General features: G+C 40.5%; 1 protein-coding gene and 1 pseudogene across 11 annotated transcripts in view; one reads left to right on the top strand and one right to left on the bottom strand.

Annotated features, from left to right (window-relative positions):
- REPS2 (RALBP1 associated Eps domain containing 2) overlaps window positions 1–14,047 on the top strand; it is a 208,445-nt gene that overhangs the window by 155,201 nt on the left and 39,197 nt on the right. For all 11 annotated transcript variants that reach the window (XM_009197261.4, XM_009197260.4, XM_021933071.2 and 8 more), the window contains one exon: window positions 6,221–6,282. In XM_009197261.4, coding sequence (XP_009195525.2) covers window positions 6,221–6,282 — 62 coding nt within the window. The remainder of the gene's footprint in view (window positions 1–6,220; window positions 6,283–14,047) is intronic.
- LOC108583791 lies at window positions 2,671–3,221 on the bottom strand (annotated as a pseudogene).

Genomic DNA, 14,047 nt, shown 5'->3' with positions numbered 1-14,047 from the left:
CCCTTCCCCCTCCCCCCTCCCCATGATAGGCCCCGGTGTGTGATGTTCCCCTTCCCGAGTCCAAGTGATCTCATTGTTCAGTTCCCACCTTAATAGCAATAGTGGAAACCAGAAGGCAGTGGAATGTTGCCATCAATGTGCTGGGAAAAAATAGCTGTCAATTTAGAATTCTATACCCAATTAAATCCTCTTTCAAGAGGGGAAAAATGACTTTTCAGTCAAATAAACTAAGTTTGCTGCTAATAGACTTCTCAATTAAGGAAATTCTAAAAGACGTACTTTAGACATCATAAAATAAACTGTAATGGAAATTAGGAAGCTTTTAGCACTGAGTGATAATATCACAAATAAAAACCTATGATATTCTACTGAGGAGGTACTTGGAAAAAAATCTATAACCCTAAATGCTTACATTAGAAAATAAAAGCTACAAATTAGTGAACTAAGCAACCAATTTAAGGAAGAAAAAGAACAAGATATGCCCAAAGAAAGTAAATGGAAGAAGATAAGCAGCATTAATAAGACAGAAAGCAAGCATACAATGCAGAGGCTCAAAAAAGTTAAAAGTTGGTTTTTTGAAAAGAGTAACAAAACTGACAAAATGCCAGCTGAGATTAGTGAAGGAAAACTTGAGTATGAGGAATGGGAAAAGACAATTACACATGCAGAAATTAAAATAAATAATAAGAGGGGGGTATGGACAATGAATAAATGCCTGGAAAAATATCATTTATTAGAATCGACTTAAGAATTAGAAAGTCTGAAGAGTCCTATAACAATTCAGGAAGTAGAATCATTAGTTTAAAATCTTGTTTAAAGAAAACTCCAAGCTCAGGTGGCTCTCCTGGGAAAATTTTTACTTGATATTCAAGAAAAAATTTCCAATCTTATACAACCTATTTAAGAGTATAAACAGGGCATGGCAGGGGGTGGGGGCTGGTGCTGTCCACCTGAATGAAGCATAATAGAGGACCATATGAGAAAGGACATCACTTGCCAGTCTCACTCATGAAGATAGTTGCAAAAATCCTAAACAAAATATCAGCTAACCAAATCTAGCAGATACAAAAACCTGACCAAGTTGAGATTATCCAGGTCTGCAAGGGTGTTTTAATATTAGACAATCCAGAATGTAATTTACCACATTAACAAATTATAAGGAAAAATCATACCATCATCTCAGTGGCTGGAGTTATAGCTCCGATTAAAATCCAACAACAAATTATCCTGAAAAGAAGTCTCAAAATAAGGATAGGAATTTTCATAATAATCTATTTCTTTTCAGGGATTATAAATCTATAGTTTTATTAAGATAAAAACTGACAGTGTGGTATGAAGTTTACATTCAAACAAAGTTTTCAAAGAAATCTAACACATGCCTAAAAAGATTTTACAATGTAGCTCTAGATCCAAGTCTAGATGATACCAAGAACTGACGAATCTCACGACTCAAGACAGAGCATTTTGGGTATCAGTTACTTCTTAGGATTTCTTAAAAAGTGGTTTTATTTGTTTTTTTTGTGTGTGTGTGTTTTAAAGTGAATCATTGCCCAGTATGAAAGTTTAATCTTCTCCTGAGACCAAGAGTTTTGAAATCATTCAACTCTTGAATCAATTCAGTGAAACTTGTGCTATCAGTGACTGAACCCTGCCACCAATGGTTTCAGTGTTCAAAGCTCAAAAAAGAGAATGGCTGCAAAAGTTCTCCCAACGAAGAGCGTGGGCCCTTTACTTTCCCTCCTGTCTTACCATCTCCTCTACCACCCCAACACCTCAGCCAGTGGCTAGGGTGAACAAGCTGATATTTATAACTTCATTATTGGAAAAGAAAGTGTCTTCTAATTTCAGGAATTAGTACCTCTGAGGCAGAATGATCTGCTTGTACTATATACTCTCCAATAAAAGACCTTCCTTCCTCAGTCAATTTCCATCTCCAAAATGGCAACTCTGGTAACTTATTAACTGGCTTAGTCCTTTGTGGGACTAAGTGCATTAAGTTTAGGCAGGAAACACTTTGGCTTATAGATTTCAGACATTCACAGCTTTTAAACAGTCTCTCACAGTCCGTATTTATGGTGCCAGTGACATTTTTTTCAAAGGTAAAATATTCTGGACATAGAAGCAAATCATTAGTTTTCTGTTCTTTGCATTGCTTCACATTTCCCCTATCAGGCCCCAAATTTTAATCAAAATGATGCTACCCATCTTCCTTTCCCCCCTTCCCATTACTCCCTCTCCCACATAATACACCAGTAATAGCCAAAAACTACACATGTGCTACGCTGTAAAAATGCAGAGTTAACACTATTGGGAAGAAAGTTGTGCATTGCGGAGATGCTCTTTGATTATCTACAGTATGTTTTTGCTCTCCCACCCACCCAGTTCTACAAGTTTTGTCCTTCATAGAGGGTCCTTTGCTTTTTCTCAGCAAAGCGCAGAAAAGGTTGCTTTGAAGCACTTATCCCCCTCCCCTCCACTGAGATGGATGTGCAAACTATACAGCTTGGAATGGCTTTAAAACACTTGGGCTGCTGCAGGGCACAGAAACAATACTGGCTCTTCAAAGGGCATCTTCTCAAGCCGCCTCTGTAGTGTTAAGACAAGTAGAACTTCTTTCCTTCCCACTTGAAACCCACAGTCAGATGTGACAGGGACTGGTACTCAGGAGAGTTAATTCTTGTCATCTTTTTTGTCATCATCCTCTTTGGGGTAGGAACGCCATGTCAGCCTTTCCTCATAGAAGGGTATGACAACCCGTGGGCATTTGACATTGACTTCCTTGGCAGGGACCAGGTCAGCCTCATCAGAGTTTTTCCCTTTCATCAGGAACATGAACTCTCCAGTGGAGTCTGTAGCTCCAATAATCTACTCCGGCTCCAAACCCCAAGCAAAGACTCGTGACTTTTCTGACTCTTCTTTCTTCTTCTTTGGTTTGCTCTCCTCTCCCTTATCTTCAGAATCATAATCAGCTTTGTGCTCACCTCCCTATGATTTATCTGTCTCATGTGCTGTTTTCTGTGACGGCAGAAACTCATGAGGTCGGGGCAATCAAGGTTCTCTTCTGGCTCCCATGTGTTGTCCTCATCTGAGAACCCCTTCCACTTTAGAAGGTACTCCACTTTGCCCTTTACCACTGGGTGGAGAACTTTTTCCACCACATATTCCTGTTCCTCCTCTTCTAGCACCTCCTCCACTTTCTTCTTGTTTTGTTTTTTCCCCATAGCGTGCGCCAGCTTTCTGGTGTAAAGGGTGATGCTGCTCAGAGCAGCACCCAAGAGCCAGAGAGGAATCGGTGCTGCACTACTGGCGCGTCAGGTCAGCCGTGGGAGTGGCGCTCAGAAAAGCAGCAAGGGTAGCCACAGTGGAGCCCCTCACTGAAATGGCGTACCACAGGCCTCAGCCAACGGCCCTCCCCTCAGCCGAACAAAAGAGACTTGCACTCTGTGCTGCCCACTACCCGCTGGCCACACCGCCTTCATAATCTGTTAAAGGGTATCTACAACATACCTACAGCAAACACCAACACCATACCCTATGGTGAGCTAGTAAATGCTCCCCTTTGAGATCAAGAAAAGACAAGAATGCCCATTATCGCCATTGAAATTCAACTTTTACAGTAGTTAATTCTAACTAGGTAAGACTGGAAAAATAAAAAACATGGCAAAGGTACTGAAAAGATGAAACAAAGCTGCTCTTAATATTTAATATGGTTGGGCACAGTGGCTGATACCTGTAATCCCAACACTTTAGGAGGCTGAGGTGGGAGGACTTCTTGAGCCCAGGAGTTTGAGACTGCAGTGTTAATGATCATGCCACTGCACTCCAGCCTGGGCAACAGAGTGATATCCTGTCAAGTATAATATTTTTTATAGAAGTGTGGGGGCTTCCCCCCCAAAAATGCTCTCAGAATTTAATGAGGAAAATAACCTATGCCAACTCTTACAATGAGAGATTCACAATGAACAACGGACACATACTTGTGATACCATTTTGTTGCTTGAAGCTCAATTGTGAGAAACTAAAACAGGATTCCATATTAAATGGCTTCAGTCTTTTACCCCATTTCTCCTTCTTATTTGGGGCAGTTTCTGATAAACCCCAATAAATGGTGTTGTAGGTGACATGCTTTTATCTAAAAGTGTATTCAGAAATAGACGCACACATCATCTTTTAGAAGAGCAGGGTATTTGTCTTTTAAAAAAATTAAATCATACAAAAGAACTTAATGAGATTCGAATCAGGATCTAAATACTGTTTCTAATAACTCTCAAGGCAGTGAGTAGGGACAGTCAGCCACAGGGCTTATCTGGTTGGTTTCTCTCTTTCAGGGGTCACTGTCTTTTGTTGTCTGGTTTTCTAGTGCCTTGAAAACTGTTGTTTCATATATATTTTTTTTCTATGTGTCTTTGGTTGTTTTAAATGGGTGGGTAAATCTGCTTTTTGTTACTTCATCTTGGCTGGAAGCAGAAGTCAATTTAATTAAATGGCTCATCATATCTTGTATAGTCCTCTTTTTTGTTAATAAAGAGTTGTTTTAACACACATTAATACAATTGCTTCGCCTTTCCCTTAGAAGCTTGCATAGATTTATTTTATTTTATTTTATTTATTTATGAATGAGACAGGTTCTCACTCTGTTGCCCAGGCTGGAGTGCAGTGGCACAATCATGGCTCACTGAAGCTTCGACTCCTGGGTTCAAGTGATCCTCCCGTCTCAACCTCCCAAGTAGCTGGGACTACAGGCGTGCATTACCAAGCCTGGCTAATTTTTGTATTTTTTGTAGATAAGGGGTTTCTCCATGTTGCCCATGCCAGTCTCAAACTCCTGAGCTCAAGGGATCCGCCTACCTTGGCCTCCCAAAGTGCTAGGACTACAGCATGAGCCACCATGCCTGGCCTGTTTCATTTATTTTGAAAGTAAATTAATTTTAAAGGTCCAATCTGTGAGGATCTAAAGACTAGGAACCCTGAGATGAATAATTCCTGAAGACTTTGAGCATTCTCTCCTGCTGTGTGCTTTGTTATTGACAGCTGTTCAAGGTCTCACCACCTCTGGAGTTTTGACCCACCAATGTGTTTCATAAATTTTAATGAAAGACAGATTGAGAGAAATCATAGATAGGCCCACATGATTGTACCGTATCCATGCACTGGCTCAAAATGAAAATCTCTGTGATATTACCCTGAGTTACATTTGTGGAACACACTAAACTCCGTCTTCTAGCTTGTCTGATCCAGCTAGCTAAGGGAAATCAACAGTAATTTGCAAAATCTTTTATATTCTTGGTACATTGCTCTGATTTATTTTTTAAGGCACAGAAGATTGTCCAAATGCATAGTACAAATTTGCAAATAAACTACATATAGTTATTTGGATGATGGTGTTTTTCTAAGGAGTTTGTAAAGAATGTGGTTTAACTTGCCAGTGTGTAATGCTAAACTTATTTCTTGTGTGTTATTATGAACTTTATTTATAATTTCATAGCAGCTGTTTATTTTCACTGCTAAGGTACAATTCAGATGTTCTTGGCTTAACCCAGTATTCTCTGTATCTCACAAAATTTCAAGTTAGACTGGTACTTTGTAAAGACTCTTCAGATGTGGCCAGATTATTTTGGAAACAGCTTTAGATATCCCTGATAATAAATATTAGGGAGAGAAAAAGAAAATGAGGTCTTTGAGGAATACCTAAATATCATTTCAGTCCATCACTGTCAGCCTCCCTCACTGCTTTCAGATCCATTCCCAGGAGCATTTACAGGGTAGCCAAGCTTCCTCATTTGGGTTTCAGCTCCCTTAGTTTCTGTAGCCTACTCGTTGAGCTAATGAGCAGTGTAGTGGCTGAGAGCTGGGGAGAAATATGAGAGAAATCAAAGAAGACCCTTTCTGACTTTTGTCCTAGATTGTTTGAAACTAAATAACATTAGAATAATGAGGAATTGACCACCTTTCCCTGCTGCGTTTTAGGTGTCTTTTCTGTAGTTTTATTATGTCATCTTAATCATAACAGCCTACATAAATACTTGAGTTTGGGTTAGGATGAAAATGAAAAAGGGATTAGAAATAACATGTACTCTTTTTTCTTAAGCCTTCAGAAGGATTGTAAAAACTTAAAGATGTTAAATGCAAATGCCATTGCCTTTCCAAGTTAACAAGCGTAAGAGTTTTTTGTTGTTTGTTTTTGGGGGTGATCCTTAACAGTATGTGTTTTTCTTTTTAGCTACCAAGTCAGGATTGTTACCCCCACCACCTGCGCTCCCTCCGAGACCTTGTCCATCACAGGTAGGAGACATATTTGATTTATGTAAACTGTTCGGTGATAGGGAAGTTGTCCTATCGCTGTGCTTCTTTGCAAGGGTTGATCGCCATAGATCAGGTCCATGAGATTCCCAAGCTGATACCCTGTGAAGAGAGCACAGAGAGTGGTTTAATTTATTCTCATCCAGCCAGCTCCCCAGCCTCACATGGAAAAAGGAAGTTTCCTCAATAAGCCACCAAGCATACATATAGTAGTTCACTCTTGGTTGTCCAGGGGTACATCTGTTTTCATCCCCAGAGAAGAGTAGAAGAAGGGGCCTCTCTCTGATTGGAGGTAGGACATGGGCTTTCTGTATAGTATGTGCAATCTGAGTGCCTATATTTTCGTCAGCACTTTAGGAGCTGTGTTAATTCTACATAAACGAAAAATAACTGGTTATCAACATGGGGTTAGTGCCATGGTTTTGGACTATGGTGCTTTCTTTAGGATGGTACTTTTCCTCAGAACAAAAAGCTGAAATAGCAGGAGTGGGAGAGCATGTCACCAAGATCTGTTTTACCCCTAAATTAATTCTGTCTTATTTACATGTGCCACTATGGCCTTACTCATCAATACTTTGCAGAGCTGAAAATGAGAAGGAAACAGTAAATCCATGGAGTGTGGTATATGGTGCTACAGATCTTTCCTTTTATTAATTGCTGCTGAAGAAACTTTCTATCTTTAAAGACCCTTTCTGATTTTTGGCAGAAAATGTTGGGAAATTTCTCAGTAGACAGTCCCTGTTTCTACTTCATTGTTCTGGGTGGTTCAGAGCTATCCTTCCATATGGGGACATCTCAGGACTCATGAGTCACTGAAACCACTTTTAACACATGCTTGTCCTTCTTTCAGTGAATGAAATGGTTTTTAGCATCCACTCAACCTTGAGATGCAAATACTATGAGGTATTGGCTTCCTGCTTTAGTGTGAAGGGTAATAAAAAGCCCATTTCTTCCTGACCTGCATATAAACCAGCGAGAACTCCTTTCCAGGATCTAACATTGGCCTTAAGAGATATTGGTTGAACCGTCAACAAGTATTTATTGAGTCCCTGCTGTATATCTAATGCCAAACCTTAGTTTTGCCCTAAGCCTTTCCTTGGCTGTAATTTCTTCTCATTCAAATTATTAGCTATGTCTATTGAGCATCTCCAATAATTCAGGCTTTGTGCTAAGTGCTTTCAGTGCATTATTTAATCCTCACAAAAGCCCTCTGAGGTAGATACAGGTACTAATACTATCCCTTTTTTACAGATAAGGAAGTTACCCAAGGTGGCATAGCTAGTAAATGGTAGAGCCAGCTCCCAAATTGCTGTCTGTCTCCTAAAGGCCCCTCCTGTTACCATCACTGGAGTCTAAGGGTCTATGTATACAGCCAGACAGCAGATCCATTGCACTTGCAATGGAGGCTTTCATCACAGGCCCCTAAGGAGGACCTTGATGAGATGAGGCTCCTGCTCCACACCAACAGCAAACCTGGACTTTGTCACAACAAAATGAGCAGGCATTTGCTAGCTGCTAGTTCACGCCTGGAGCTTGAGAGTCACCTGGTTGAATGCATGGAAGACCTGTCTGAAAGGGCTTTTGTAACCAACCTCCTAGCTTTCTCTTGCTGTACAAATGCCAGTAGTTACTTCCTGGTCCCAAAATATGCTGCTGCTATCGGCAGTCTTCATCTGAGGTGCTTGAGGTGGGCTTCTTGCCTGCTTTTGGAGCTTAGTCACCAAAGATCTGAGTGGGGGAACTGGGAATTCTCTAGTCACTGTTAATGAATGAGTCTGCTTCTTTGTCTACTAGATTTCCCATCACAATATAAACAGTGAGCCCAGTACTCAGCCTAAGCCTCCGGCTCAGCTGCCTAACTATGGAGATTTCAGATTTTAGGAACAGGTGTGTAAGAAACAGAGGCAGAAGATCCACATTCCATTTCTCTCCCCTATTCCCTCCTTTCACCCACTGTAAGTGGGACACACATATTCAAATATATGAAGTCCTGGGCAATAAACACATGGTTATATCTAGTTTTTGTGCCATGTCAAGTTGATATTGACCCTAGGAGAGTCTTACTAACCACTTGTATGGGATACCTATATATTCTAGTCTTTCCCAAACTGCTTGTGATAAAACAGTCTCTGGGAGATATTAATAGGGCTCTGTGGTACAGATTTGCAGACTGCTGCCCCTCTACCCCTCTGGGAGAGTCGCTGTGCAAGTGAGCTCACTAAAGGCTTTGGAGGCCCACAGTTAAGTAAAGCTGGTAAATTTTGTTAAAGCCAGCAATTTCCTAGCTTCTTTGACCATTGATATCTTTATTTATAAAATACCTGTTAGGATACAAAATCAGTGTGCAAAAAGCACAAGCATTCCTTTACACCAAGAACAGGCAAGCAGAGAGCCAAATTATGAATGAACTCCCATTCACAATCACTACAAAGAGATTAAAATACCTAGGAATACAGCTAACAAGGGATGTGAAGGACCTCTTCAGGGAGAACTACAAACCACTGCTCAAGAAAATTAGAGAGGACACGAACAAATGGAAAAACATTCCATCCTTATGGATAGGAAGAATCAATATCGTGAAAATGGCCTTATTGCCCGAAGTAATTTTTTTTTTGAGACGGAGTCTCACACTGTCACCCAGGCTGGAGTGCAGTGGTGTGATCTCGGCTCACTGCAAGCTCCGCCTCCTGGGTTCACGCCATTCTCCTGCCTCAGCCTCCCAAATAGCTGGGACTACAGGTGCCTGCCAGCACGCCCAGCTAATTTTTTGTATTTTTTAGTAGAGACGGGATTTAACTGTGTTAGCCAGGATGATCTCGATCTCCTGACCTCATGATCCACCCACCTCGGCCTCCCAAAGTGCTGAGATTACAGGTGTGAGCCACTGCGCCTGGCTGCTCAAAGTAATTTATAGATTCAATGATATTCCCATCAAACTACCATTGATATTCTTCACAGAGTTAGAAAAAACTATTTGAAATTTCATATGGAATCAAAGAAGACCCCATATAGCCAAGACAATCCTAAGCAAAAAGAACAAAGCTAGAAGCATCATGCTGCCTGACTTCAAACTATTCTACAAGGCTACAGTAACCAAAAGAGCATGGTACTGGTATCAAAACAGACATATAGACCAATGGAGCAGAACAGAGACCTCAGAAATAACACCACACATCTACAACCATTTGATGTTTGACAAACCTGACAAAAACAAGCAATGGGGAAAGGATCAAAAGTCAAAATAAAGGGCTCTATTTTAAAGTAAAATCAGGTTCTGATAAATTTATCATTTGGCCTAGATAACATTGTTTTAAATTTGTCAAGGTTGAATATTCAAGTGGAATGCTTGTTTTGTGTAATATATTTTTCCTTTGTTAGCTTTGGCAGTACCTTTTACTATAGGTTCCCTAGTTGTAGAATCGGTTCATAAATTGCTCAGAGCTACTCGTATCTCTGGATTCATGTATCATGAAGAAACAATTCTGTTTCAGACCCACTTGTGTTGGTTGAATCTCAAGAGTTTTGGAAGTTCTCTTATGAGGATTTCTTAAATTTGAAAACTACTATTCTCAAGTAGTTAGGGATCATAGACAGACAGACCAAACCTGGCTTTCCAGGTTTTAAGTAGGTAAGAAAAATGAGTTTGTACATTTGCAATATGCATACAGAGATATATAAAGATCGTTTCTACATACACCAAAAGCATATTATTCTTTTATCAAGTGAGAGAGATGGAGTATAGGTTTTCAGCATAACATGCAGTTTAGCTGGCTCGTACTTATTCAAGCCAGTGATATGAACATCTGGATTAAGTTATACAGATGGGGCCCTGGAGTTAGGAAAAGGAATAAATTAAAAGAAACATCTTTTTATTTTTCATACTATAGGTAAGATCAAGAAGAACCTAGTGACTATATACACAATTAAGTAGTTTGTGTTTCACATTTTCCTGTGGCAAGACTAGAGACTAGGGCATGGTCTTTTGGCTCAGCTCTGAAGAGGTGACATTTTTTTTAAAAAAAAAGACTTATTTATAGCATAAATAACCAAAAAGCAATTAAAGTAAACTATTTCATATAGAGCAGTGCGTTCTTTTGTGTTTTTGTTTGTTTGTTTGTTTTTGTTTTCTTAAGACGAGGTCTCGCTGTGTCACCCAGGCTGGAGTGTGGTGGCATGTTCAGGGCTTACTGCAGCCTTGACCTCCCAGGCTCAAGTGATCTTCCCACCTCAGCCTAAAGTATTGGGGATTACAGGCATATGCTACTGTGCCCAGCCTAGAGCAGTGTTAAAGTGAGAGTTAAATGTATTAGCCCACTGTTTGTGTCATTTTAATAAATCCAGTAAATTGCCATCTGTAGAGTTTGTGTTTATTCTTTTTTTTTTTTTTTGAGACAGAGTTTCGCTCTGTCGCCCAGGCTGGAGTGCAGTGGTGCGATCTCCGCTCACTGCAAGCTCCGCCTCCCGGGTTCATGCCATTCTCCTGCTTCAGCCTCCCGAGTAGCTGGGACTACAGGCGCCCGCCACTACGCCCGGCTAATTTTTTGTATTTTGTTTAGTAGAGATGGGGTTTCACCATGTTAGCCAGCCTGGTCTCGAACTCCTGACCTCGTGATCCCCCCGCCTCAGCCTCCCAAAGTGCTGGGATTACAGGTGTGAGCCACTACGCCCAGCCTAATTCTGTATTTTTAGTAGAGATGGGGGTTTCACCATGTTGGCCAGGCTGGCCTCGAACTCCTGACCTCGTGATCTGCCCGCTTCAGCGTCTCAAAGTGCTGGGATTACTGGCATAAGCCACTGTGCCCCATGAGTTTGTGTTTATTCAGTAGGTCCGTTATCTGCTAAGGGACTATTTGGTACTTCAGTAGCTAAGTCCTTTTAATTGTGTTGATCTCATGACAGTTTTCTTATGGCAATTGTGATAGAGCCACAGCTTCAGTGTAACTATCTTTAATAAAGAAAAGATTTTGGGGGTGTAAAACATTATCTTTTAAGTTTTCTATTAGCACCACATTTGATGAATTGGGGTTCCCTGCAGACTAACGTGCTCAGAGTTTTCCTATTTCTGCCACTAATTTCTCACCTTATATGTAACAAAGTATTCCTCATTAGCAATGTAATGAGTACTAAAAATAGCACTGGAAGGTGAAAGCGCTGTGGGAGAAGCATTTGATGAATACCTTTAAGCTTAGAGAGACCAAGAAAACTCATGGAAGGGGTGAGATGACCAATAAAATTAGTTTTAAAGAAACAAGAGAACTTTTTTTTTTAGCTGGCTAAAAGATGCAGAGCTTTACTGCAGGAAAAAAACAAAACAAAACAAAAAAACAAAAAAAACCCAAATGCAGAGAAACAGGCATGCAAGAGGTCCTGGCATGTTTGAGAAGCTGCCTGAGATTTAGAAAGCCAGATTGTAGGGAAAATGGCTGTAGTGTTCTGGAAGTGGCCACGGGGAGCAAGCCTCCTACTCACTTCTAGTTCCATTTCCGGTAGGGCTGTGGGAGAGAAACAGCCCCTTCCAACGGAGTTCTGTCTGGGGAGCAGAAACTGACGGAAGGACAGGGTTTTAGTTAGCCCAGTGGTTCTCACCCGTGGCTGCACAGTGGAATCATCTGGGGGAGCTTTAAACCTGCTGAGGCCTGGAGCCCCTCCCAGAGATTTTGGTATGGAATGCTGAGGTCCGGCCACTGGGAGTTTTAAAAACCTCCCCAGGTGATTCTGAAGTGCAGCCAGAGTTGAGAAGCACTGAATTAGGGCAAGAGGAAGGAATAGAGAAGAGGTTGAGAATATAGGGAATTTTATTGATGAGTTCTTATAGGGCACAATGAAAGGGGTTCTGGAGTTGGGGAGGCATGAGGTCAGCTTAGGGGATGTACTCAGACCCTATGGGGACAAGAACTCAGATCACAGGGGATGGCCTGGGAGTCAAGGGATTCTTGTGGTGACTGTTGTGAACAGGACTAGAGGATGTGACAGGAAGGTCCTGCTGGAAGAACTAGTCACTGTGTGTCTCAGGTCCTGTGTATACTGCTGTGAGAGGCTAGCCATGAACACAGATGGCCTCGAGAGGAAACCAGAACAACTGTGGTCCATTCAGTTAATTCCTCATCTAACTTCGTCGTCTGGCTAAAATCAGGTCCTGAAAGTGATATCGAACCCAATAGGAATATGGTAATCATGCTACTTTTTTCAAAGACAAATTTTTAAGATACAACTTTTTATAAAATACTACATTTGTTTTATTTGGAAGTAAAAACTGCAGTTCACTTAAACTCAAATGGCAGTTGGTAGGCCCTGAATTTGTGAAATATTCAATACCATTTTTAATACTCTATCCTTTTAATTAATATCCTGTCATTTAAATTATTCTTTCCACAAGTTAATACACAGTTGATGATTCAAAATAGTAAATTCTTCTGGGAGAAATTAAGAGTTTTAGACCACACACACTCTTTTTGGTGGGGCGGGGGTAATTTCTGCTGATCATGTAAGTCTCTTACAGGGCTATCTAATCCATTTTTAAATGTAAGTGTTATTAAAGCATAACATATATACTGAATCTATTTTTAACACATACTAAATCAATTTTTAAGATAGTAAAGTGAAGTACAGGTTGAGTACTCCTTGTCTGAAATGCTTGGGACCAGAAGTGGCTTAGATTTCAGATTTTTTTTTAATTTTGGAATATCTGCATTACACTTACCTAGTTGACCATCTCAGATCTGAAAATCCAAAATCCTAAATGCTCCAGTGAGCGTTTCCTTTGAGTGTCATGTTGGTATTCAAAAAGTTTTGGGAGGCTGAGGCAGGTGGATCACCTGAGTTCAGGAGTTCGAGACCAGCCTGGCCAACATGGTTAAACCCTGTCTCTACTAAAAAAAAAAATACAAAAATTAGCTAGGCAGGGTGGCAGGCACCTGTAGTCCCAGCTACTCAGGAGGCTGAGGCAGGAGAATCTCTTGAACCTGCAAGAAGCGGAGGGATTGCAGTGAGCCAAGACGACATTGCACTCAGCTAGGCAGCAGAAGCAAAACACTGTCACCAAAAAAAAAGAGACCACTTTCAGTGGCTCATGCCTCATCCCAGTACTTTGGGAGGCTAAAGCGGGCAGATCACCTAAGGTCAGGAGTTCAAGACCAGCCTGACCAACATGGTGAAACCCCATCTCTACTAAAAATAAAAAATTAGCCTGGCATGATGGTACATGCACAAGCGTGATAATGCGATGCCTTCTCGGGAGACTGAGGCAGGAGAATTGCCGAACCCAAGTGGAGGTTGCAGGCGGCCGAGGGTCGAGCCACTGCACTCCAGCCTAGGTGACATAGCGAGACTCTGTCTCAACAACAACAACAACAACAACAACAAAAGTTTTGGGTTTTGGATCATTTTGGATTTTGCATTTTCGAATTTTGGATACTTAACCTGTATCATATTGTCAACTTTCAAATATCTATAAGAAAATAGCAAGAAATATTAATGTAAACAATAGAGAAATGTCACTGCTTTTAAAACTGCATGTTTGTTTTTTCTTTATCAAATTAAAATTCCATGAATAAACACCAAACATCATGAAATCTCTTGCTATAATATATTCAAATGACCTCATGTAATGTATAAAAGTCATTGAATCACCTTAATATACTGCCTGTTAAAGCATATTTATGAACTTCCAAAGGTATATACAACATCCTAATTTTTACTCATCAAAATATGAATTTAATATGTATCAAGATAGTTTCTATTTATGCAT

Source organism: Papio anubis, chromosome X (assembly GCF_008728515.1).
Source record: "Papio anubis isolate 15944 chromosome X, Panubis1.0, whole genome shotgun sequence".
In the NCBI taxonomy this organism is placed as follows: Eukaryota; Metazoa; Chordata; class Mammalia; order Primates; family Cercopithecidae; genus Papio; species Papio anubis.
This window is presented reverse-complemented; position numbering and strand designations above follow the sequence as displayed.